The 23,134-nt window shown below is 38.0% G+C and overlaps 2 protein-coding genes across 6 annotated transcripts in view; one reads left to right on the forward strand and one right to left on the reverse strand.

Annotated features, from left to right (window-relative positions):
• Positions 1–10,924, forward strand: part of LOC104608371 (BEACH domain-containing protein C2-like) — a 124,453-nt gene extending 113,529 nt beyond the window's left edge. For 4 of the 5 annotated variants that reach the window (XM_010274332.3, XM_088890206.1, XM_010274333.3 and 1 more), the window contains exons 30-33: positions 5,523–5,892; positions 9,408–10,198; positions 10,293–10,415; positions 10,514–10,924. In XM_010274332.3, coding sequence (XP_010272634.1) covers positions 5,523–5,892; positions 9,408–10,198; positions 10,293–10,415; positions 10,514–10,588 — 1,359 coding nt within the window. In that variant the 3' untranslated portion in view covers positions 10,589–10,924. Of the gene's footprint in view, positions 1–4,874; positions 4,919–5,522; positions 5,893–9,407; positions 10,199–10,292; positions 10,416–10,513 lie in introns of those variants that run through there. The other variant, XM_088890208.1, reaches the window with a different exon arrangement.
• A 3,206-nt stretch (positions 10,925–14,130) lies between these two features.
• On the reverse strand, positions 14,131–16,307 carry LOC104608370 (alpha-L-fucosidase 1-like). Its single transcript, XM_010274331.3, has 3 exons — positions 15,482–16,307; positions 15,165–15,404; positions 14,131–15,076 (listed from the first exon to the last, which is right to left on the reverse strand). The coding sequence occupies exons 1-3, from the start codon at positions 16,027–16,029 to the stop codon at positions 14,368–14,370; spliced, it is 1,497 nt and encodes a 498-aa protein (XP_010272633.1). The 5' UTR covers positions 16,030–16,307; the 3' UTR covers positions 14,131–14,367.
• Between the last annotated feature and the right edge of the window lie 6,827 nt (positions 16,308–23,134).

Here is a 23,134-nt window from a genome sequence, read left to right on the forward strand (position 1 = left end):
GTCATTTAGTAGGAATCTGCACCGGAGGAGGTGAAGGGTCAGCCCCAACTGGAACAACTGGAACGGAATCACGAACTGGAAGAGGAAGAGGAAGAAAAGGAGGAGATATCGATACTTCAGGTCCCGAGAAGAAGGGGACGGATTCAAAAGAGGTGACATCAAGACAAACATAGAACTTCTGAGTAATGGGACTGTAACACTTATACCCTTTCTGGGTCCGAGAGTAGACAAGAAAGATACACTTAATAGAGCGTGCATCCAGCTTGTTTAACTCAGGACTCAGATTGTGAACAAAGCACACATAGCCAAAGACCCGGGGTGTTAATGGAAAGGGAGACAAGGTGGGGAACAGAATAGAAAAGGCAGACCAACCATGAAGGATGAAGGAGGGCATCCGATTAATAAGGAAACAAGCAGTAAACGCAGCATCACTCCAAAATCATTTAGGAACACTCATATGATGAAGAATAGACCGAGCAGTTTCAAGGAGATGACAGTTCTTTCATTCCGCCACCCCATTTTGTTGAGGAGTGGATGCACATGAAGTTTGATGAATGATGCCATGCTATTCTAAATATTGTTAAAAGGAAGTAAGAAAGTATTCACGACCATTATCTGAACGAAGAACTTTGATTGGAACACCAAATTGTGTACGTATTTCAGCATGGAATTTTTGAAAAATGGAAAATAATTCACTCCTTTCTTTCATTAAATAAATCCATGTCATCCTTGATAAATCATCAATAAAAGTGACAAAATGCTTGTAACCATTATAAGACTATTGATCGGACCCCAAACATCTGAATGAACTAAAGCAAAAGGAATCAACATACGACTATCAACTCTAGGACTGAAGGAAACCCGATGGTGTTTCCCATACTGACACGACTCACACTGTAAAGACGACAAATGACTCAAAGACGGAACCAGTATCTTGAGTGCCTTGAGAGAAGGATGTCCCAGCCGACAATGCCATTGTAGAGGAGTGAGTGAAGTCTGAAGTGCAATTGATGATCCACCACTGTCAAGATAATACAATCCACCGGCTTCATGCCCCCCACCAATCTTCTTCCTCGTCTTGAGATCCTGAAAAACACAAAAGAAAGGGAAAAATGTAATAGAGCAATTAAGGGTCTTAGTTAATCTATTGACTGACATAAGATAGAATGGAAATTTAGGTACATATAGAACAGATGATAAAGAAAGAGAAGTCGTGTCAACGTTACCAACACCACAGTGGGAGAAGAGGAACCGTTGGCAAGAGTAATAGTTTGAGATGTGGAAGTTTCAGAGAGGGAAGAGAACACACCTGGAGTCTCGATCATGTGATCAGAGGCTCCAAAGTCAATAATCCAGGGAGAGGGTTTGGATGCCAGACAAGCTATACCTAAGTGTGCAAGGGTGGCTGTAGTATGTTGTGAAGTAGCCTGGAGGAACCTCTCATACTCATTGCGCGGTACACTCATCATCTCCTTTCCGGAAATAGATGTAGATGTGGAAGGTGTTAGATCTATCTGTTGGTTATCACTAACATTAACCCCACCAACTACTGCATGATTAGCCCATGTAGAAGGTAGTGGGCCATGGAGATCATAACAGAAACTCACTGAATGTTCGTCCCTACCACAGTGGGTACACTTTCTAGTAGAGTTACTTTTTCCTTTACCATGGCCTCCCCCTGAGTCACGATCACCACCACGGCTAAATATGGAACCACCACGACCTCCTTGGAAAGCATGTCCTCCCCCTCTAATACCACGATCACCTCCTCTGGCTATCACAAATGCTGATCTGTCAGAAGGTGTGAGACTCTCTGTAGATCCCAAAGAAATCCTGCGAAGTCGTGCAAAAACTTCCTCAAGTGTAGGAAGAGTAGAGCCTCCCAATATTTGAGCCCTAACTGGTTCATACTTTGATTTCAGCCCCACTAAGAACCTAGTGACATCCAGTTGCTCCCTCTGTTGTTGCTGAACCTTAACATCTGGAGTGAGGGGATGATAGACATTGAGTTCATTTCTGAGGTTCTTCATACTGGCATAGTACTATTCTAGGGTTTTATTCCCTTGTTGTTGATCGAAATACTCCTGATAAAGCTGATATACTCTTGTAGTATTATCCTGCCCAAAATAAAGCTTCTTGGCATATTCCCATATGTCCTTAGCTGTATCTAAGAACATAAAGTTGGCATAGTTGATGGTTTATCTTCCTTCACGTGTTTCACTTTCCTCTTTGCCTTGAGGAAAACTTCCACCGACTTGGCCCATGGCACATAATTCTCACCATTAAGTTTAATTGAAGTCATCTGCACACCCAGATAGTCGGAGGGGATCATCACACTCGGTTTCTGATCACTAGAACCATCTCCAGTTGCTGCCATTATGTCCCCCACTGCTATTTCTAATGTTGAATTCTCAGTCACCAAACAAATACTGCTGTCAAGGCAACACTACAGCAGTCTCCAAAACACTGATAACAATCTCACAACTAGTCACAATCAACAACTTGATGTAAACCAACATTCAGGTTAAGAACTGGATGTATCAAACAGATTCGGCTAGCATCCAGATTAAAACATTGATGAAAATTACTAGACAGAGATATTCAGCCACTCCTTTCAGCAAAAAAAAAAAAAAAATTGTTCACACCACTACTGACAACCCAGAAATATCAGTCACCGTGACAGCAACCTAACACCTCAAGCAACCACACACAAACCCTCTTGAAACTGTTCAGTAGAGGGTAAACACCACCACACGACTAGGGCTGTCACACATGGTGACAGCAGTATTAGACTGATATCCTAGGGCTGCCGCACCTTCCTAACACTTGTAATAGGGATTGCAGCAGTCCTAAAAAAATAAACAGGTGCCGCAGTTATCAGATTGTGTACCTCAGATTCACAGCCCAGAGAAGAAGAAAAAAAAAAGGAGGGAGAACTTGAAGTCGCAGCCTTCTCCTTCGTTTATGGCTCTGATACCATGTTTTAACAGTTGTGTTTCAGCAGTTCGAACCAGTAGAGAATGAGGGAGAAAGAAGAAGAACAGTCAAACCTGATAGCCTAACCCTACCAGTCGACCATAATGTTGATTAGTGGTTCTAATTAATTGTACAATGACTAAACTGCCCCCACTTAAGTATGGGACAGGATGTCTATATTAGAACTGCCACATAAGCACATAACTTAAACTGAATAAAATGACTAATCTACCCTTATTCGGCTAGCTCTAACACCCTCTTTATTACTGTAAGATGTAGACAAATGGGTTCACTTTACTTGTACGCTAACCAGTAATCTTTAAAATAAACTCTAGATTCCCTAACATCATTGACAATTTGTGGTTCCTTCTAACATCAAAATAATTCATTTTTCTAGCTATTGTTGGCTACAAAAATTCAGAAATAGCGTAATGCCAAAAATATCAAGAACTATGAATTTGCACTGGAACTCTAATGCAGAGAGCAGTCCTGACAGATCTAGTGATTTTTATAGAAGAAATCATCCAAACTGAAGTAGAAAATTGAACTAGAAAAGATGGAGACCAAGAAAGCAAGCTGCTGCAAGTTTTCTATGTGAAAAATATTCATATCTAATCTCATTATGTTCTGAACAGATGCCTTGTGAAGTAGAAACGTAACAACTTAAAATAAAAGTACATACCTTCATGGCTTAAGACAAAAGTCCAAGTGTACCCCTTGTCCGTAAATCACTAAAAATGACACTATTTTATGACTAAAAACCTTAATAACTAATTCAAAGACCTAACAGAAATAAATGAACTAGCAATATATCAATTAGAAATAATCAAAATAGAAGTGAAAACAATTAACTAGTGAAATCAGAAGCATGATTGTTTCCCTTTCTTAATCTTTTTAAACTTGTCACGTGCCTCTTCATGCTGAAGTGCTGCAGCCTCTACATCAACCCTTTTAAATGAGATATTCCCGAACATCTCCTTATCCAAAAGTTTTCTCCAAGATCTCCCACCTGCAGATTCCATGGGGAAGAGATTTGATTGAAAGCAGAAATGGTTGGGGTCATAAAATCAGGAGACTTATAGCTTTGAATTTCTCTTTCATGAATTTTTCATCTAAATCAGAATCAGGTCACTTTTATAACAGTGAATTAGAACAAATTGGTAGTTCTTGGAAAAGAATATGTTAGGATGCTAAAAAGCATGAATAAAAGAAGCAACATATTATAAGAAAATTCAAATTCCTACTTTCTTGGGCATCGGTTTTCCATGTGTTTATATTTTTCAAGATTTACCCTTTTAGCTCCAAATAACATGGAGGTTTATTACAAATAGGAAGCTATGAGTTCATCATCCATGGTTGTGACCCATCTTCCTCTTGGCAAATATCAAATATGAATGTATTTAAGCATACAATTCATATATTAAGATGTACGTAGAGACACATAAATGTACAAACTGTGAGAGTATAATATGTATGTCTTTCAGTGTGTACAAGTCCATATGCATGCAAAATACTGCAAACATAGAGATAAGATCTTGATATTCTTTGATAGGAAAATGATAGTGCATATACTGTATGAATGGATGTTTCCAAGACTTAGAATATGTTAAATTTTGATTGAAGATCATAAATTAAAAAGGCATTGACCTTATGAATTAGTTTTCAAGTGGCCAACTGAGATATAAATTAATTATATATAAATATGCACTACTGCAAGGGCTAGCTGTTATCATATGATAATATACCTTCTGTCTTTTTATCAGTGTTCCCCGGTCACCATATATGTTAGGATGGGTTTAGTGTAGAATTCATGGACTTCTCGCATACAAAATATCCCACAGAAAAAGGTGTTTTCAAGCAATCAAATTTATAACAAGTATGTGTTCTTTGATCAATAGGTTAACTTACGGCTGCAAATGGATTGAATTCAATCAGATATAAGGTAGATCCAAATTTGATTCATTTATATTTGGATTTAAATACAAATCTTATCCATTGGATTTATATCAGATTTGAATTGCGATCAGATGTTGGATAGAATTAATAAATTAAACTAAAAATGATCCAATATTGTATACTATTAATAAAATGAAGTAAAATAGGTTGATATTGTATGTCATGAATAAAATATATTGAAAATAAATTTTATGAAACTTGAACCAATGGCTCTTTAGTAAAAACACAAGATTCAAACCGACTTTACTAATATATAGAATATAAATTTTAAGTATATATAAGCATATACATTTAAATCAAATCGAATTGGACTATGTCAGATTGGACGGGGATGGATCAATATTCAATCCAATTATAAACAGATAGAATTCAGAATTTCAGATCACCCTTAATTAGATTGAATTCGAATTCAGATAAATGAATACCATTTGCAGTGATAGTTAAACATCATCCTTGTCAATGAGGTCTCCTATTGGTGCCTAAATATTCTGCTTCTCTAGTTGACATTTCTATTTCATTGTATATAGCATGTTTGGAAAAAAGGAAAAGAAAGGTGGATCTTGATCTGTATTTCTGTTGTTTCTTGTCAGACCATTTTTCGGAACCCCAATGAGGTTAGACCATATGTGATCCCAAATCCTGAACGCTGCAATGTACCTGCTGCTTCCATTTATGCATCACCGGACTCTGTCGTAGTTGTTGATATAAATGCTCCAGCTGCACATGTTGCACTGCACAAATGGCAGCCAAACACACCTGATGGCCAGGGCATGCCTTTTCTTTTCCAACATGGGAAAGTCATAGCAAGTTCCAGTGGTGGAGCATTCATGCGCATATTCAAAGGATCAGCTGGGTCTAATTCTGAAGAATGGCACTTTCCACAGGCACTAGCATTTCCAGTATCTGGAATCAGAAGCTCAGCTGTGGTTGCCATCACATGTGACAAAGAAATCATCACTGGTATGCTTTCAGTTGATCCCTTCTTATTTTGTGTTCCACCTTAGGTATATAACTAGTCTGTTGTACAGTAACATTACTACATATGCTTTAACTTCCAGAAGCTTTTTCAGAAAACTATTTTAGGAGTTCTTTAGTGTTGCTTTGTTTCCCTTGTTAAGGGAGTACTCCTTGGGTATGACATTAATTTGTCACAAAAGAATTCAGTTGATAAGTATGAGAGAATCCTTTGGCCTTCTGCATGTGCTGATCCTTCATATCATTTTAGTGTCAAAATGCCATCAAGTATGGATTTCAATATGGAGATCAATTCTTGATTTGGAACATTTTAGGTCCTGACATGAAAAATGCTCCAAGTAGGGATGCATAAAATGGACTGGGAAATGTAGTTTTAACCAACAACTATTTGCTATATATGAGCTGAACATATTGGAAGTATCCTAGATGTACATCATTCTATGGGCAGAAAATGATATGGAAGCTGGTCAGTTAAGCATGATTTCCACATGTTGCAGTATAATGCAGTTAAGGCATTTGACTTAGTGATGACTGGTAAGAGGCTCAGTTTTTTTTTTTTTCCTTTTCTTGAAGATAAAATCAAAATTTTGTTAAAAATAAAAAGAGATACAAGAGGAACAAAAGAGGTGATGAAAAATCACCCAAACTTCTAAAAAGACCCCCTCAACCAAGCAAGCACAAAGCCAGCTCCGATCAGCTCCCCAACAAACAGCACCCCATCAAAATAAACCACAAATAAAAGTAGAAACAAACCAACATAAAAAACAACAAAACAGCCAACACCTTTCTTAAAGCCCACCCAACAAAACCCACCGACACCCAACCAAAAGAACCAAACTTAAAAAACAAGTCCAAAAGCTCATCCCCAAAACTCTATTGACTTTCTTACTGCCTTACTTTCTTTAACTTATTTGGACCAATCCCGAACAAACCTTTCTTCAATCTATTAAACGCGCATGAAACCTGTGTGTCTTCGGTTTTTTTTTTTTTTGGGCTTCTAAATCCTCTAACAGCATTGCAATTAGAGTCTGCACCCTTCTTATCATACAACAATATGCTATCAATACCGCTTGGATGATCTTCACCAACACCATTCTTATGGTTCAAATTCACCTCTCTTCAAATTCCTTCAGTCAAAATACCACTGCCAACTTCCTCTTGTTTCCTGTCTAAAGACCCATCTGCAGCAACCTGAAAAACTTGCAAACCTGCTAAATCCAAAGAGAGCCCATCTACCTTGCTGCCACTTCTCCCTACCTCCAATTCTCTAGATGTCTTTCTTGCAAAGTCTTCACCACCCAGAAAAAAAAAATCCCCAGAATTTTACTCAACTTCTGTGTCCACCAACTCATCCAAGTCAACTTTTTCCTTTACACGACGAGTTTCATCGATCACAATTTCCTCATCCTGATCATCATCAACCTGTCTCTTCTCCCCCATTTTTATCCTGCAAAGGTCTAGTTCTGTATTTTCTCCTATGATAAACCTTTGAGGCAGCCTGCTCCACAAAATTTCTTCACACCTAATGAGCTTCCAACTTTGATTTCCCTCCTGCTATCTCAAACTCAATCACTGTGCTCCCCCTCCCCTCAATTTGGGAAGCCACTAACTTGAAACGAGAGTTATTTCTCCCTTCCACATTCAAACCCAAATCTCTTATCCACTCCAAGCTGCCCAATAACCATTACCATCTCAAGGCAATTAACATTATTTGTCAATTCTATACCCTCTAACTGATTGCCAGCATCAATCTCACTTTCTTCAACCATTTGTAGACTTTCCTCAACCCCTTCCTTCAAACTTCTGTCACCTTCATCTCCTCAAGGCTCAGAGCTCTCATTTTCTTTCTGTGGCATCTCTGGAAGATACCTCCCCAATTGCAAGGCCTTCCACGAACTCAGTGTTCAGACCCAGAGGTGAAATTCTAGATTCATGAAAATCAACAGATCCACAAGCCTCTGGATTGCCAACTGAAGAGGAATTCACCTCCACCACCTCAAAATCCTCAACCTGTCGCAAATTCTCCAATGGAGCACCAACAGTCAAAGCTTGTTCCATCAACATTTTATTTGGATTTCTCACTCACAATAACTTTAAAACTGCTCTTGTTGTCCTTACGAACGAACTTGGTCACCACCCATTCCCGAGTCTCTCTTCCTAGCTGCTTATTGAATTTCTTCAACCTTTTTTGTTTTTTCTTTTGGATAATTATGTTTTGATCTGAGCTCAAGTTGCATGAAGCTCATCTTGCCATGGAATATGAAAAAAACATAGATGAGGGAATTATTAACCGTTAGCTCCAATTATATTGCCTTTATTCTGCTATCTTCTTTTTGAAAACATGTATGTCGGACTTCCTCATCATTTTCCTTGGATGTGTCGAGCTATCTCCTTGCTCTCACTATTTTCGCCCTCAAATGGCCCTTTTGGATTAAGTGTCTATCTGAATTGTTGCATCATGGGTTGTCAGAGCCAAAAATCCAATTAAACTATTTTGGATTAAGTGTGTATCTGAATTTTTTTTTCTCTTGATAAACCTATTTGGTAGAGGCATACGCCTCATGCGCTTTTTTCATGAGGTGTGCTAGAGGCGTATGCCTCGTGCACCTCATGCACATTCCTGAAATCCTTTTAAACACCTCTTCTTTTGTACTTTGTCTGTCTTCAAAAATTCTGCTCTTTCTTTCACCGCACACTGCCCAAAAAACTGAAGGGAAGATGTTGCAAGCTAATTTTCCATCCCTGCTTAATCCACTTACATACCAAGCTCCAACGAATCCCTTCACATCAGTCGGGTACTATTATGCAATAAAAATAAACTTATGAATTCAATGACAAAAGCTTAGGAGTCAATTTATCCACTAAACAGTGCAATTAAGAAGCAGTTAATATTAATTTTAGGTGAACAACAAATTTTCTTATTCTGCAATTTGGAGTTTATATGAATATTGTATTAGGTTTATAACTGTGGAAATTGGAGCAGTGCACTTGTGATTTGTGAACTTTTTGCAATTTGGTTTTTCTATGAAATATTGGAGAGAACTTGCCTGGAAAAATGCTAACCTTCAAAGGCAAGCAATTCCTATTTAACTTTTTTTCATTACCATTTATGATAAAACTCCACATGTACAAAAAAGAACTTTGGTTGAATTCAATAGGTAAGCTGCTAATGTTGAGGGTAATTTTTTCAACTGTTCAACATTTTCTACGTATCTGAGCTTCTAACTAACTTGGAAATTTTTTACTGGGTTGATAAAAAGGAGCATCAAGGGCAATATGCTATCTACCTGGACACATAAACCGTTCATGATTTGTATGAATTGATAGACTTTTGTATCATCACCTTTATCTTTCTTTTTCCTTCTTGCATCAGAATCAGGAGGCTTTATAGGACTCCTTTTGACAAATTTGAATTTCTGGAGCCCTACACTATGTGCATGTGTGCATATTCAATTGGCTTTCATAGTCTCACACCATATCCTTTTTACAAATGTGATTAGGTGGGCATGTGGACAACAGTATCAAGTTGATATCAACTGATGGAGCAAAAGCCATTGAAACAGCCATGGGTCATTGTGCTCCAGTGACTTGCCTTGGTTTGTCACCAGATAGCAACTACCTTGTGACTGGGTCTCGTGATGCAACAGTCATATTATGGAGGGTACATTGGGCATCCACATCACACTCTAGCAACATTTCAGAGTCTTCCTCTGGGTCTGGCACACCCACCTCTTCGAGCACTGGTAACCTGGCACACATTATCAGAGACAATAACTGGAGACGCCGTATTGAAGGCCCTATACATGTACTGAGGGGCCATCTCAGGGAAATAATTTGTTGCTGTGCCAATTCCGATCTCGGAATTGTTGCATCATGTTCTTACTCTTCAGATGTGCTGATCCATTCTATACGGAGTGGCCGATTGATCAGGAGGTTGGTTGGGGTGGAGGCACATGCTATTTGCCTTTCTTCTGGAGGGGTTATAATGACCTGGAACAAATCAGAGCATAGTCTCAACACCTTCACCATCAATGGGGTTCCAATTGCCTCAGCAAAACTATCACCTTTCTGTTGCACTATTAGTTGCATGGAGATTTCTGTTGATGGAGAAAATGCTATAATTGGAGTGAATTCATCTTCAGAGAAAGACAACATCTATGATAGCAGAAAAAGTTTGCAATCAAACGAGCATGAGATCAGTGATCTTGCTATGGAGTCAACTGATGAGAACTTAAACAAGTTGACAGTTTCAATGCCTTCTATTTGCTTCCTGGATCTGCATACTCTGAAGGTCTGGAAACAATGTGAAATAAAGATCGTTTTGTCTTATATTACACTTTTTAGAAATCTGTTCTAACAAGAAAAGAATCCTTTACTACTAGCAGGTATTTCATGCACTGAACCTGAGAGAAGGGCAAGACATAACCACTCTGGCTCTGAACAAGGATAACACTAATCTTTTAGTGTCAACATCAAACAAACAGTTGATAGTTTTTACTGATCCATCTGTAAGTTATAATAGTTATGTTTTGTGTTTTTTTTTTAATCACAACCACAGCTCCTTTCAAGAGGCTTACTGTGACTTTGCTGCTTCTTTGGCCTGTAGTTGAGCTTGAAGGTGGTGGATCAAATGCTTAAGCTTGGATGGGAAGGAGATGGGCTTAGCCCTCTCATAAAATAAATGTCTTAAGCCATTCAGTTTTAATTGTATATAAGATTTGTCATTAGCGGGAATTTTCAAGGGCGCCGCATTCAGACAACTTGGGCCAAAATTCATCAGGCACTGAACATTGAGAATGTCAAATGTGTATATACCAGTGGAACAACTTTGTGTCACACATGCTATTTTGTACAAAAATTTTTTGACTAAATTGAGTTGTAAATTTGGGCCTTCAGCTACCAACCAAAGGGGAAAAAATTGGCCTATAGTTGTTTACAGGTCATGTATTTATTGTTGTATCCTCCAATATTCTCTTAGAATTTGAAATGAAAATTCTAGATTTCCCTTTGTATTTTATCAACTGTGCCAAGGTCTCTTAAAAACATAAATTATTAAATATGGAGATTAATTTTGGTTCCCATACACTAAAGATAGCTGTGCAACATTGTTCAGACTCGCAGTTGAAGTTACGGTGAATTCTGTAATGGTCAAGGATCCAGCAATGTCTGCCGCAATTATTCTAAGTGAGGAAGAGGTCAGAGTTTCAAGGCGGATAGCCTCACCCATCAAAACTACGACGAGACCAAGATCATATTGTTCCAATTTCCAAATTTCCGGTCTGTAAATGGGCTTATTGATTTAAGAGAGATGGATATGTTTTTACTGCCTAGGTACATTCTTCAATTGGTACTTGGTAGTTCATTTCTGAAGAATTATAACCATTTTACTTTTAAGCAACTTTCATGTTTTCCATTTTCGTATGAAACATGGTAGATGTGGTATGGCTTTGAGCAGAGAAAACTTAGTGGTATATTATCTCAGTGCTATTGGTCACAGGTGGCATAAGGAGGGAAAGGGATTCTGCTGGATGGTTGTTTTTGTTGAAGGGAATTTCAGCTTCTTGTGATTTTGATTACAGATCTGGTTGTAGTTGGGGCAGGGCTTAGATGATGATTAGAAATCTGGTTGGGTTCAGTTTTGATTGTTCAGACTTTCATCCTTGGTACCACACCTATAACACGAATGGACCTCTTATACAAGTCACTGATATGAACCAGGAGATGCATTCTGGATCCAGTGCTTTTGGATTTGAAGGGATTTTTCTTACATTTTGAGAGGATACCAATTTAATTAGGCTGTCAACGGGTTGGGTCTATTGGACGAACCCGAATTTAACAAACCAATTATAACAGTTCTGGTTTCATGATTAATAATTAGTTCTGGTTTTTGCCTGTCCCAAACTGTTTCAGACTTGGAACTGATTATTTTGTTAAATATATAATATTTTCTTAATTTCTTTATAATTTTTATTATATTATGTTTGAAATAGTAAATTTAATAGATAACAAATGAGATAATATTATTTAAAAATGTTTAGTTTATTAACATATAAATAATGTAGTATTTTTTTAACATTTTTATTAAGATTATATTATTAAATTTTAAATTTTAAGTTATTTAAATAAAAATAATAACTTGAAGTATAATCGGGTTTTTCAGTCCAGATCCAATAGACCCGAGTATTAACTGGGACGGTTCTGAAGCCAAGTTGAGCACATGGAATAAGCACTCAATACATATTATGAAACATAGATATTTAATCAATAAAACCTTTAACCCATGAATCAACACACACTCCCTTTGAGTCCAAACGTGAATAGTGATTCACTTCCTACTCTCCTTGATCTCAGCAAAACTACCCCCACCATCTCCTTGCTCTCTCTCTCTCTCTCTCTAAGGTTCTACAAAACTATGCCGGCCAAAGATGGCGATCTCTTCTCTCTCTCTTCACGCAAATGGAATAACAGACCAAAGAATTCCTACAACCCAATTTATTGGCTAAAAGATGATCAGGTCTTATATGGTCATACCACTTGTATTAAAAAACCCCTCATGGGAGATTTTCTAGCAGCACCATAACCTTCATAAGGTGCAAAAAGGAGAAGAAAAAAAAGAGCACCATTAGAGAGATCTAAAAGTCACAAGAGGGAGGACGAGAACTGAAATATTTCTCATCAATGTTGTAAGACTCAGACCAGACAGAGAACCGTAATGTTCACTTGGTCATGATTTTACTGGTTAATCGTGATGATTACTGGCTGTCATTTAGCTGAGATCCAAAGAAGTAGATCATTGGGTCACCAGGTCACTGGTACAACCATCCAGTCCAAATCTTATTACACTGTCCCCACATGTAAGGTACAAGAAAAAGGAAAACCCATCACTAATTAAGAAAATAACTTTCAAATGTACAATAAAAAACAGAATATTTCTCCCACTTCAAAGACTTGTTTACATCTAAACTCGATCTTGAAGTACCCTCTTGTACTGCACAAGGACTAGATTTATGAGACCTCTCTCATGATGAGGAAGATCAGATTCAACCTGCAGATAGGTGGGCTCTCCAACTTTGTCAATGGGCGAGAGGTTGAAGAAAATGAACAATGCCTCTCGCCTAATTACAAGTAACTATTTTGTTATAGATTTTTAAGCCCAACTGCCACTAAAATATAACTTAGAATAAATTTTAGCAGAAATCTCACTAAAACCCACCTTACAAATTTTTATAAGGTTGAAGAAAATGAACAATGCCTCTAACATTGCTGATTGTAGTGATGCAAATACATGAAAAGGGTAATTTTGGTATTATAAAATGTTTAACTGATAGAATATTAAGGAATGGACCTAAGTGTCTATTTCTGAAAGTTCGAGGTACCTAAGTGTTACATTGGAAAGTTTAGGGTATCTAAGTGTTACTTATCCCAAAGTACAAGGTATTTATCTATAATTTACCCTATAATTTATTAATATTAAAATTTCTTAATTTGCGCATACATTTGTTTTCCTAATCTACGATTCATCTCCCAGACTCCCACCACCGCTGCTAAACGAAGACCTTTTACTTTTATAGAGACATTCAAGGATGACTAGCCGCAGCTAAAACCGACGCTAAAGCCACTATACTTTTCTGACCCACGAAATATGTTTTAACACAATCTCTTTTGATGATGATGATGATGATAGATTCCCAACAACCATTCATGTATTCATTGGATTCTCCTCTCCATTAATTAATCACCCTGCTTTGCTGGAATTCCTCCTTTTTCTAACTACTTGTTCCCTCGAATGAAGAGGAGATTCAGAAGAACAAACAGACAAGCCACTCTGGATGAATTAGCGTCGGTTTTATCTTATTGGGGTCCTACTAGTATGTGGAAGTGGGACTGGAAATCACCGTCTTTGATTAGACAAGTGAGGAAAATAGGTAATACGTCCTAATCAAATGATCAATGGAGTTGGACTTGGATCCCAGCGTGGTCAGTTTCATCTTCCAACGTCGTCCTCGGTCTTACCTCTGTAATCTTAGCTTGGATGATTTCAACCTATGTTCTCTGTAATTCGTCTTTTCACTGGCAACTTCTCTCTAGGCACTACTGATAAGTTTAGTTTTTGTTCATGTGGGATAGTGATAACACAGCCTTGTTTAGTGTGTCCAGCCGGGCCCCTGCACATATGGGCCATTTATTCTTTACTGGTTTTCTCTGTTGATGGACAAACTCACATGGTTGTATGTATTCTTCATTTCTTCTGTAACTTTGACAGCTCTCCAACTTTTGTCACATGTGACAAATGACATGCAACAATATTCCAATAAACAACAGAAGTATGAAAGCCACTAGGTCTATATGATGTCTCTATATCTCTGAGAAATTAAATAAAAAGTAGTTGGTTACTTGGGTTGGATCCATAGATATCATAAGCTCAAGAGCTTATTGGCTCAATCTCATTGAGCTAGCTAGCTAGCTCTTCAACTCCACTGTAAGTAACCCTCTTCTGGAGTGCCAAAATGGATCAAAATGAAGACCAATGGACGAGATCAGAGGTATTTCTCTGGCATCTGTGATTCTGATAATCACACTAGTACGAGCATGAATCACTCCCTGTCCAAGCCTGTGAAGCCTCTTGTAACCAACAGTCGTCCCCTTGGCCACCAGCTTCCCATCAGCATAAATCTCATGGGATTTGATCCTCTGCCCCAGCCCAATTGCTTCTTGAACCCTGACGACATTGAATCTCAAACCTGTCTCTGCTGGCGCCTTCACTTCGATCCAGTGCTCCCTCTTGGACTCGTCTCCTGGAGCCCAGTACGTCCACAAATGGTCATCGTCAAGAACGTGTTCAGGTCCAAAGCCACCATCCTTTCCTCCTCTTTGGCTACTGGCCTTGACGTTACACCCTTGAGCCAAATTGGTAGAGAATATGGTGTCAAGTGCTTTTCTAAACTCTCGTAGCCTTTGGACGTCGGTGTCTTGTATCAGCCCAGTTGAATTGGGTGGTACATTAAGCAGCATCACACAGTTCCGTCCCACTGAGTTGTAATAGATACTCAGTAGCTCGCTTAATGCTTTTGGCCGTTCCGTTCTGTGCCAAAACCAACCTGTTCGGATTGAGATGTCGCATTCAGGAGGCACCCAGTCGGTTCCTCTGGGATCTCCCGTCTTCAGATAACTGCATTAATTTTTATGGATCGATTTACCATCATATAGAATGAAATTGTTGTTGAGTTGAATTGAATTCTCAGAGAATGTTTACATACCCCACAATGCTTCCATCTCCAATTCTCAGAGAAGTTCGGTTGATGGTGGACCAGCACGTACTTCCCGCGTATCCCGTCTCATCTCCAATCCATCTGACATCAGGCCCAGCATCAGAGAAAATGTTGATTGAACCCTGCAATTCCTTCACCATGGAGAACCAATCCGCGAAGTAGTACGTCATGTTTGGCGCATTCGGCCCTTTGGCTCCGTCGAACCAAATCTCCTGAACACTCCCATATCTGCAAATTAAACAAAGACAAAAGTACATATAAAATTCTTTTTAATTTCTTCTCCATTAATTAATGAATCTACGTACCTGTTGAGCAGCTCCTGCAATTGGGCCAAGTAATATTCATTATATGGTCTCTCCAGCCCGTATCTCTTCTCATGTCGATCCCAAGGCGAAAGATACAACCCGACGTCTACAGCTCTAGTCTTGGCTGCATCCACCAGTTCTTGGACGACATCGCCATGTCCGTCTTTCCACGGACTACTCTTGACAGAATGCTCTGTGTATCGAGAAGGCCATAGGCAGAAGCCGTCATGGTGCTTGGCTGTGAGTATGACCAGGGTGACTCCCGCATCAGCAGCAGCATCGACCCATTGATGGGCATCCAATCCAGTTGGATTGAATATGGATGGCTTCTCATGCCCAGTTCCCCACTCCGAGTCTGTGAAGGTGTTCATCCCAAAGTGAAGGAACATGACAAGCTCTCGCCTCTGCCATTTCAACTGACCTGCTGTTGGGAGTGGAAGAACTGGCAATGGTGGTGTTATTGTCAATTCCCGCCTCGACTCGGCCAAATTAGACACTTGAAGTACCAATGCCACCACAAACCAAGAAAACCAGATCATAGGCGCCATATTCCTCTTCTGTCTTCTGGAAGCATGTATGTAGATAATGAAGAAGAAGAAGAAGAAGAAGAAGAAGAAGTGAGGAGAGAAAATGAGGAAGATGGCGATTGAGAATCTTTTTCAACAAATTAAAGCCAAGCCAAAGACAGAAAGCAGAGCCGAAAGTGGGGATACTTTACTGCTTGGGTTCGTTCTGTATATTCTTCCTTACATATATATGTGTAGTTGCTATTTGCTAGCTATTATCCTCACCACTCATCAGTCATCACCATTGTCTACTCACGGTCACGGGGGGCTGGTTTTCTTTCCATCTTATCAAAGATTCGATTCACAGTTTCACAGTCACGTACTACAAGAATCATTTTTTAATTTCCAAAGGTGAAAAGGTTTGGGGTGCTTGTCAGCGTTCGTCTCTTCTCTGCCTGCGAGCTGCCAGTGTCAGTTCCGTCTGTCGTTCGTGGAGGTGGGTGGACCACTCGGACCTCTGTTTCACACACTCAGAATCGGGTGAGTTGACGTGCAACGAGTCAACTCACATTTTCAGAAAAACTGGAGACTGGAGTGGAGAGGCATGATACAGGAAGAATTTTGACCAATGAAAATCCCTCGTAAATCTTGTTAAATACATCTGATTGGTTACCACCTATTCTATTACAATGATACGGGTTGATACAACTACAAGCAAAGGGTAAAATCAAGACAAATATCCCCTTTTATATGGTAATCCATGATATTTTGATTGCTTTGTTTTTATTTTATTTTCATTAAAAATTTTCAAATTTAACATGCATCCAAATCTGATAAGAATCAAAACTAAATCCAATAAGATTCAATTCATATCCGCATATTAGCAAATCAAATCTGACTCTTTATGGTTCAATTTGGGCAGATTTGGGTTGGGCTTTTGTCAAATTTTTAATGGCCCAAACTTAAATCAGTGTAAAATAGTAACTTTGGCCAACTCAAATTGCACCCCCTAACTCTTTATATATGGTTCAATCCAATCCGTTATAGCCCTAATTAAGGCTCCCCACAGAGCACGCCCCACATTCACATCTAATCATACATTGGGAATATCTCCCCCCATGATATAAGATGTTTTTTCATTTATTATGTGTAATTCTACATTATAGTTTCAAAGAAATAAGACATTTTTTTTCTATATATCCTTTATATTCTGCTTCTCATAAGAGATATGGCTTTTTCTCTTTTATTTATTTTTTTTTTTTTGTTGATTGTACCATATGAGCGTTTTAAATTTTTTTTTTTATTTTTACTATTTTAGGCATGTGGAATATACATTAATCCTGGTGTCTATAATTTGATACTTCATTTTGCCGTAAATAGATGTCATTGATAGATACTTCTACAGAAAATTTCTTCTTGTTGTTCTTGGCAACCATCCTTACACCCATAGCCTATGTTTGGTTTAACATAAAAAGGTAAGAATTACTTCAAAAAAATTGTCAAATAATTATTAGCACGTTGGGTGGACACTAAATCTAACTAGAGGTGTAACTGAATGGAGCTTTAATCAAACAATTTAGGCTTAAATTGAAGTTCCACTTGGCTCACTAAGCATGATAAATATTTTATTAGGTATCTTTAAGGAATTGGGATCTGCTCCTCACCGAGCACTCCTCACACTGACCTCACAGCCCTATCCCACCATGTTTTGAGAACATCTCCATGAATATATAATAGGGAGATGTTCCCCATTGGAACATGTTATGAGATTGGTCTGAGTAGATCCCAACTCATATTTAGGAATTTGCTTTGAATTATTTAAAGGTAGATGGGCCGACATGTGTCAAAAAATTTACTAAATGCTAATAGTCTGATCTTGAACATTGGAAAAAAGTGCTTCTCAATGCATGCTTTGGAGGTTGGAGGGGCTGTTTGGTTCTATTGACGTTTTAGGTGTCATTAGACACCACATAAGCTGAATAATGAAAAAATGCCTGGATGTTAGAGGAAATATTAAAAAGAAGTTTCTCTCAACATATGGCTCTCACACAAACCAATGCAAATATTTATTTAATAAACAATTTAAGCATTTCAAAGGAAACACCTATGTGACATTGAAGATGAACCATTTTTCAGATAAACAGCAATAGAATCAAACACCGTTTGAATGTAATAACTATTTAGCGGGCTGTGGAACCAATGATAACACTCCACAATAATAATAAAATACATGAGACCCACAATCATTTAAATTTTCATTTTGCGATTTGCTTCATTGCAGCAGAGACCCATAATCTAGGTAGGGATCCTCCAAGGACATAGGTTTATAATTAACACCAAACAATGTAAATTTTTCTTTGCTATTCTTTCAATCTTTGTTATTATTAGTTCTCTTCACAACACTTAATCTCCCACAAATAGGTTAGGAATCATCCGCTAAAAGAAGTTAGAACAGTGATACATACATACCTCTCCTCTAAGATAGGCAAGTGGTAATGTCTTCTCCTCTGGTTTGTTTGGTGAATGGGCAATAACAAACACAACAGTAAACCCAAACCCAGACTCTACTCTCAATAACCGATCCGAACTCTTAATGAAGAGAACATTGTGATCAACAATGGAGACCACTGCCACATCTAATTTTTAAGAACGGGGTCTCTCCTACATGATAAAGGGAGGGTTGTTGTACAGTGTTTGAGAGGGAGGGAGAGGAGACCAAATATATAAGCAAAAGGGTGAAATACAGACTGCTACCCTATACTTGGGGCAGTGATGTTTAATCCCCTTAACTTTGTTTTGCAACAAAGACCCCTTAAACTTCTGGATTTTAGCACTTTGCCCTTTATTCCATTGATGATATTGATGGCGAAAGTTAAATTACAAAATTGCCCAGTCCCTACCAAAATAATGAAAGTAAGTATAATATAGCACAATGTCTCTTTTGGATTGGGTTACTCTGTTTCTTCTTCAACTGGGGTTTGGAATCACAGTATCTCACTGTCAAGTGTCAACTCCTTAAACAGACTATGGAACAAGTGCTGAAATGCAGAAATTTAAAGGATTCTTTGTGGTAAAACAAATTTTGAGGGGGCTAAGGGTCACTACCCCCTAAGTGCAGTGTGGCACTATGTAATTTACCCTGTTTTTAATTTCATTTAAATGTAACTTCTTGCTATAAATACCTACCTATCTTATTAATTCTCCCCAATTCCTTTAACTCTCTCCATTCTCTCTCTTATTAATTTCTTTTAAATTTGCTTAGGTGTTTCTAGCCAAGCTTCCATAATGCTTGGATTAGAACCCTTGTTTCAAGATTACTCCTATCACCATTTGATCTCAAATCAGTTTCCCTATAATTTTGATGAGATTTTCCTCTCTATTGCCAAATATTTGGTACTTTTGAAGCATTGAATAACCAAGATCGTTAGCAAAATTGCAAAGGAATGCTAATCCTTCTCTTGCAAGTAGAAGTAAATAATACGGAGAAGTAAGGATTTGCCCAATACAAATTTCTGATTTACGCTGTAGAGCTATAAACATTCAAAAGGACCACAGTCCACACTCTATGCATCAATGTCTGCTTATGAATTGGCATCAATTCCGAACTGGTATTTATCCCGATAGTACTTTGGGCCTACAAATTCTGACCCTGGGCTGATCGGTCATTCTCCCTAAATAATATGTATTCACATCACTTGGGTAACCTGACCCAACCAAAATCTGACATGTTTTTATATTTGCACATATTTGCATATATAAACATTATATAAAGGAAAACTGTATAACGATGAAAAGACATGATATCAGAAAGGCTTTGACCAATTAAAACCCCCTTTAATTTTGATGAAAACCTACCGGATTGATTACTACTTTTATGATGCCAGTTTATTGGTTATAAATTTTTAGTATCATGTCTTTATGACATCATAGTCAAAACTCATATACAAATAATATCTGATCACCTGCTAACAAAATACATTCCAACACTCTCCCAACATGATCTGCACATATCATACTGATGGGTTCTATGGTGCCAGATCATGTTGGGAGGGTGTTGAAATATATTTTATTTGCAGAAGATCCGAATACTTACACACACATTATATATATAAATAAATAAATATATATATATATATATGAAGTCAAAGATCTTTTAATGTAACATAAGTATATTGTTCCTAATCCACCTTTACTCTGTCCTATATATTTATTAAGACTAAAGTTATTTTATAACACATAAAATGGCTCAACAGAATCACTCAATGCTTTATCTTTTAGTGAAGAAGTTGTTAAAGAGGTTATGAGTTCCATAATGGCTGAATCAGGAAGTTAGGCTCGTTAATTAATATACCTGGAATATTTTATTATTTAATTATTAAGGTTAGGACTGGAGGTTGAACAAGTTAGATTAGGGTTGACCTCAACTATGCCCAAACAAATTCAACTTGCATTTCAACCTTGTAGGGGGTGTTTGTTTGAGGGTGTGGCCAATTCAAAACCATCCCCAAACAACTCGAATTCACAAAATATTGTAATTTTTTATCCATGATAAAATAGTATGGATTCATCCACGCAACAGTGGTATAGATTCAACCACATTACATTCGAGTGTGCCACTGTACCGAAAAACCCCTAAATCACCTTAACATAAGAATTGAAAAGACAATCACTTTTGACAAGGATACATGTAAAAGCAATATTGGTTAGAGTAAATTACTGATTATATTCGGTAGAGTACAATGATCATCCAAATGGTATCTATTCCTCTGAATTTGAATCTGAAACGTAATGCATTTAAGGCTATCAAATTTTGATTCATTTATAATCGAACCAAACATGGATCAAACTCCAATCTAATACAATCCAATCCAAACCAAACAATGAAGTTTAAGTCTGACAAAAATTGCTTTGTGTTTTAAAGTTTTAAGTTATTTCATTCTGATATATGATATGCACGTCTTAGCTAGTTAATTTTATTAATAATGTGCAGTGATAACTAATAAGATAAGACAACATGAAGGCACCCACTCACAGACATTTTCTTTTCTAGTTTAAAAGAGAAAAATTAAGAGAATCACGAATTTGGACAGCTGATGTGAATATAGTAATCAGGCAAAACTCCGGCACAATGTTGGGTAAAGGCTTATAGCCTAGGGCTGGAGTGAACTACAACAAGAGATCCTCAGATGCTAGCCCAACCCAACCTATGTGGTTGGATTCAGTTGAGTGATTGAGTCATATGGTTGGTTCTCTCTCTATATATAGCCCTAAATTCTTGAATTTGCCACAATTATAGATAAAATAAATCACAATACTTCTATGTTACGATTGGTTAGATAAAAAATTAGAGAGAAGTAGAAAATAAGGTGGCAAGCTAGCTTATTGACTCTATGCTAATTAGGGCGGGTGGAACACCAGATGTGATTGAGGCTAGTTTTACACCAGCTATTGCTCAATTGACAGATCTTAGGATCTGTTTGGTTCATAGTTGGAACTGGGATCAAAATATATAATGTATTCTTATAGTCTGTTTGGTTCACGCAGGAATGGAATTTTATTCCCAAGGGAAGGGTAGGGAATGGCTATTCCCTCAAATGGGAGAATGTCATTATAGAAAAAATGGGAACAAAATTCCGATTCTGTCCAACCAAACAGTTGAAACCGGAATAATTCATTCCAATTCCGATTCCAAACCTCTATTTCTGCAAACCAAATAGGGCATTAATTGAAGCAGATATTCTCTACAAGATCGGTTGTTGGCCTCTCGACCTTAACCCCCCATATAAATTGATTGAAGGGGAGCAGGCGGATAGTTGAACAAGCCATCTTGCCATGTCTGATGTTACATGGATATATACAGAATTGGGGGTTACGGGAATTGACACCTCGGATCCACTTATTCATTTGGAAATGTGTTAGAGATATTCTCCCATGTCTGTATTAGCAAGACTGCCAAAGAGAATTGATGACGTCTGACCTCTTTGTATCAATTCCAAGGAGAATATGGAGCTAGCATCTCTTTCTTCAGTGTCCAGTAATCAATGGTTTGCCTCTTGCTTAACTAAATGAACGGCAGTACTGCAGCTAAGGTTTAGTTAATTTGACATGAGTACAAATGGTGCAAAATCTCATATATTGTATTTCTAAACCTTGTATTTGTTATTTTTCCAGACCCAACATAAAATATATTCCAAAGGTTGGAATTGGAATAGGAATGGTATATTCCTTCAGTGTGGTTCAAATAGGAATTAGAATTGGAATCAGTTGGAATAGATTCTTGTTCTCAAAGGAGAGGGAGGAAACGGCCATTCCCTAAAATGGGGGAATGCCATTCTATCAGGAATGAGAATGGGATTCCTATTTCACCCAAATAGTTGGAATTGGAATGGACCATAACAATTCCAATTCTAGATCCCTATTTTGATTAACCAAATGGACCCTAAGGCTTCATTTGGTTTGTGGGATGGGAATGAGAAAAAGTGAATATTCCAAAAACATTCCTTTTTCTCTCATTTGTTTCAAGGGAAACAAGGGATGGGATGAGAAAAAAGTGGGATGTGAGATTCCAAAATTGTGTCATCGCTGCTGGTAATTGCCACCACCGTTACTGGTAATCGTTGCTGCCCTTCTACCTTCTGCCGCCACCACCACTGTTGGTAATCGCCACTACCCTTCTACCTTTTGCATAAGGAAACCGGCAACAGATGGTTTCAGGAACCCAGATCTGTCGCTGCCCTTCTACCTTCTACATAAGGAAACCGGCAACAGATGGTTTCAGGAACCCAGATCTACCGTTGCTGGTAAAGTATATGCATGAGGATGAAGACGGTTCAATGAACCCTCATGCATATGCTGGGAATCGCCATTGCTAGCGATTCCAGTTTCGCACGAGGTAACACCTTTGATGAAGATCCTTAGTAAGCATTCACCGGCAATGAGGGCGGATTGATCTCTATAGATTGAACCTCCGAGATCTCTGTTTTGTGTTGGGTAATTTTCCACCTATTTTTCCATGTAAAACCAAACAATGGAAAGTTAAATTTTTTAGACTTTCCCATCCCATCCCACCCAAATCTTCCCACAAACCAAATGGAGCCTAAGCATTTTCAGCAAATTCTCCATCATTCTTTGGCACTACTAGAAGGTC

The sequence above is a fragment of the Nelumbo nucifera genome, chromosome 6, assembly GCF_055504915.1.
Source record: "Nelumbo nucifera cultivar China Antique chromosome 6, China Antique-T2T, whole genome shotgun sequence".
NCBI lineage: Eukaryota > Viridiplantae > Streptophyta > Magnoliopsida > Proteales > Nelumbonaceae > Nelumbo > Nelumbo nucifera.

What these genes read in the sequence shown, in the direction of transcription:
- LOC104608370 (XM_010274331.3), bottom strand. Translation starts at nt 16,029, where the DNA reads ATGGCGCCTATGATCTGGTTTTCTTGGTTTGTGGTGGCATTGGTACTT. An exon ending in TTGCAGGAGCTGCTCAACAG is followed by an intron (nt 15,405 to 15,481) that starts GTACGTAGATTC and finishes TTTAATTTGCAG; the next exon opens with ATATGGGAGTGTTCAGGAGA. An exon ending in GGAGATGGAAGCATTGTGGG is followed by an intron (nt 15,077 to 15,164) that starts GTATGTAAACAT and finishes AAATTAATGCAG; the next exon opens with TTATCTGAAGACGGGAGATC.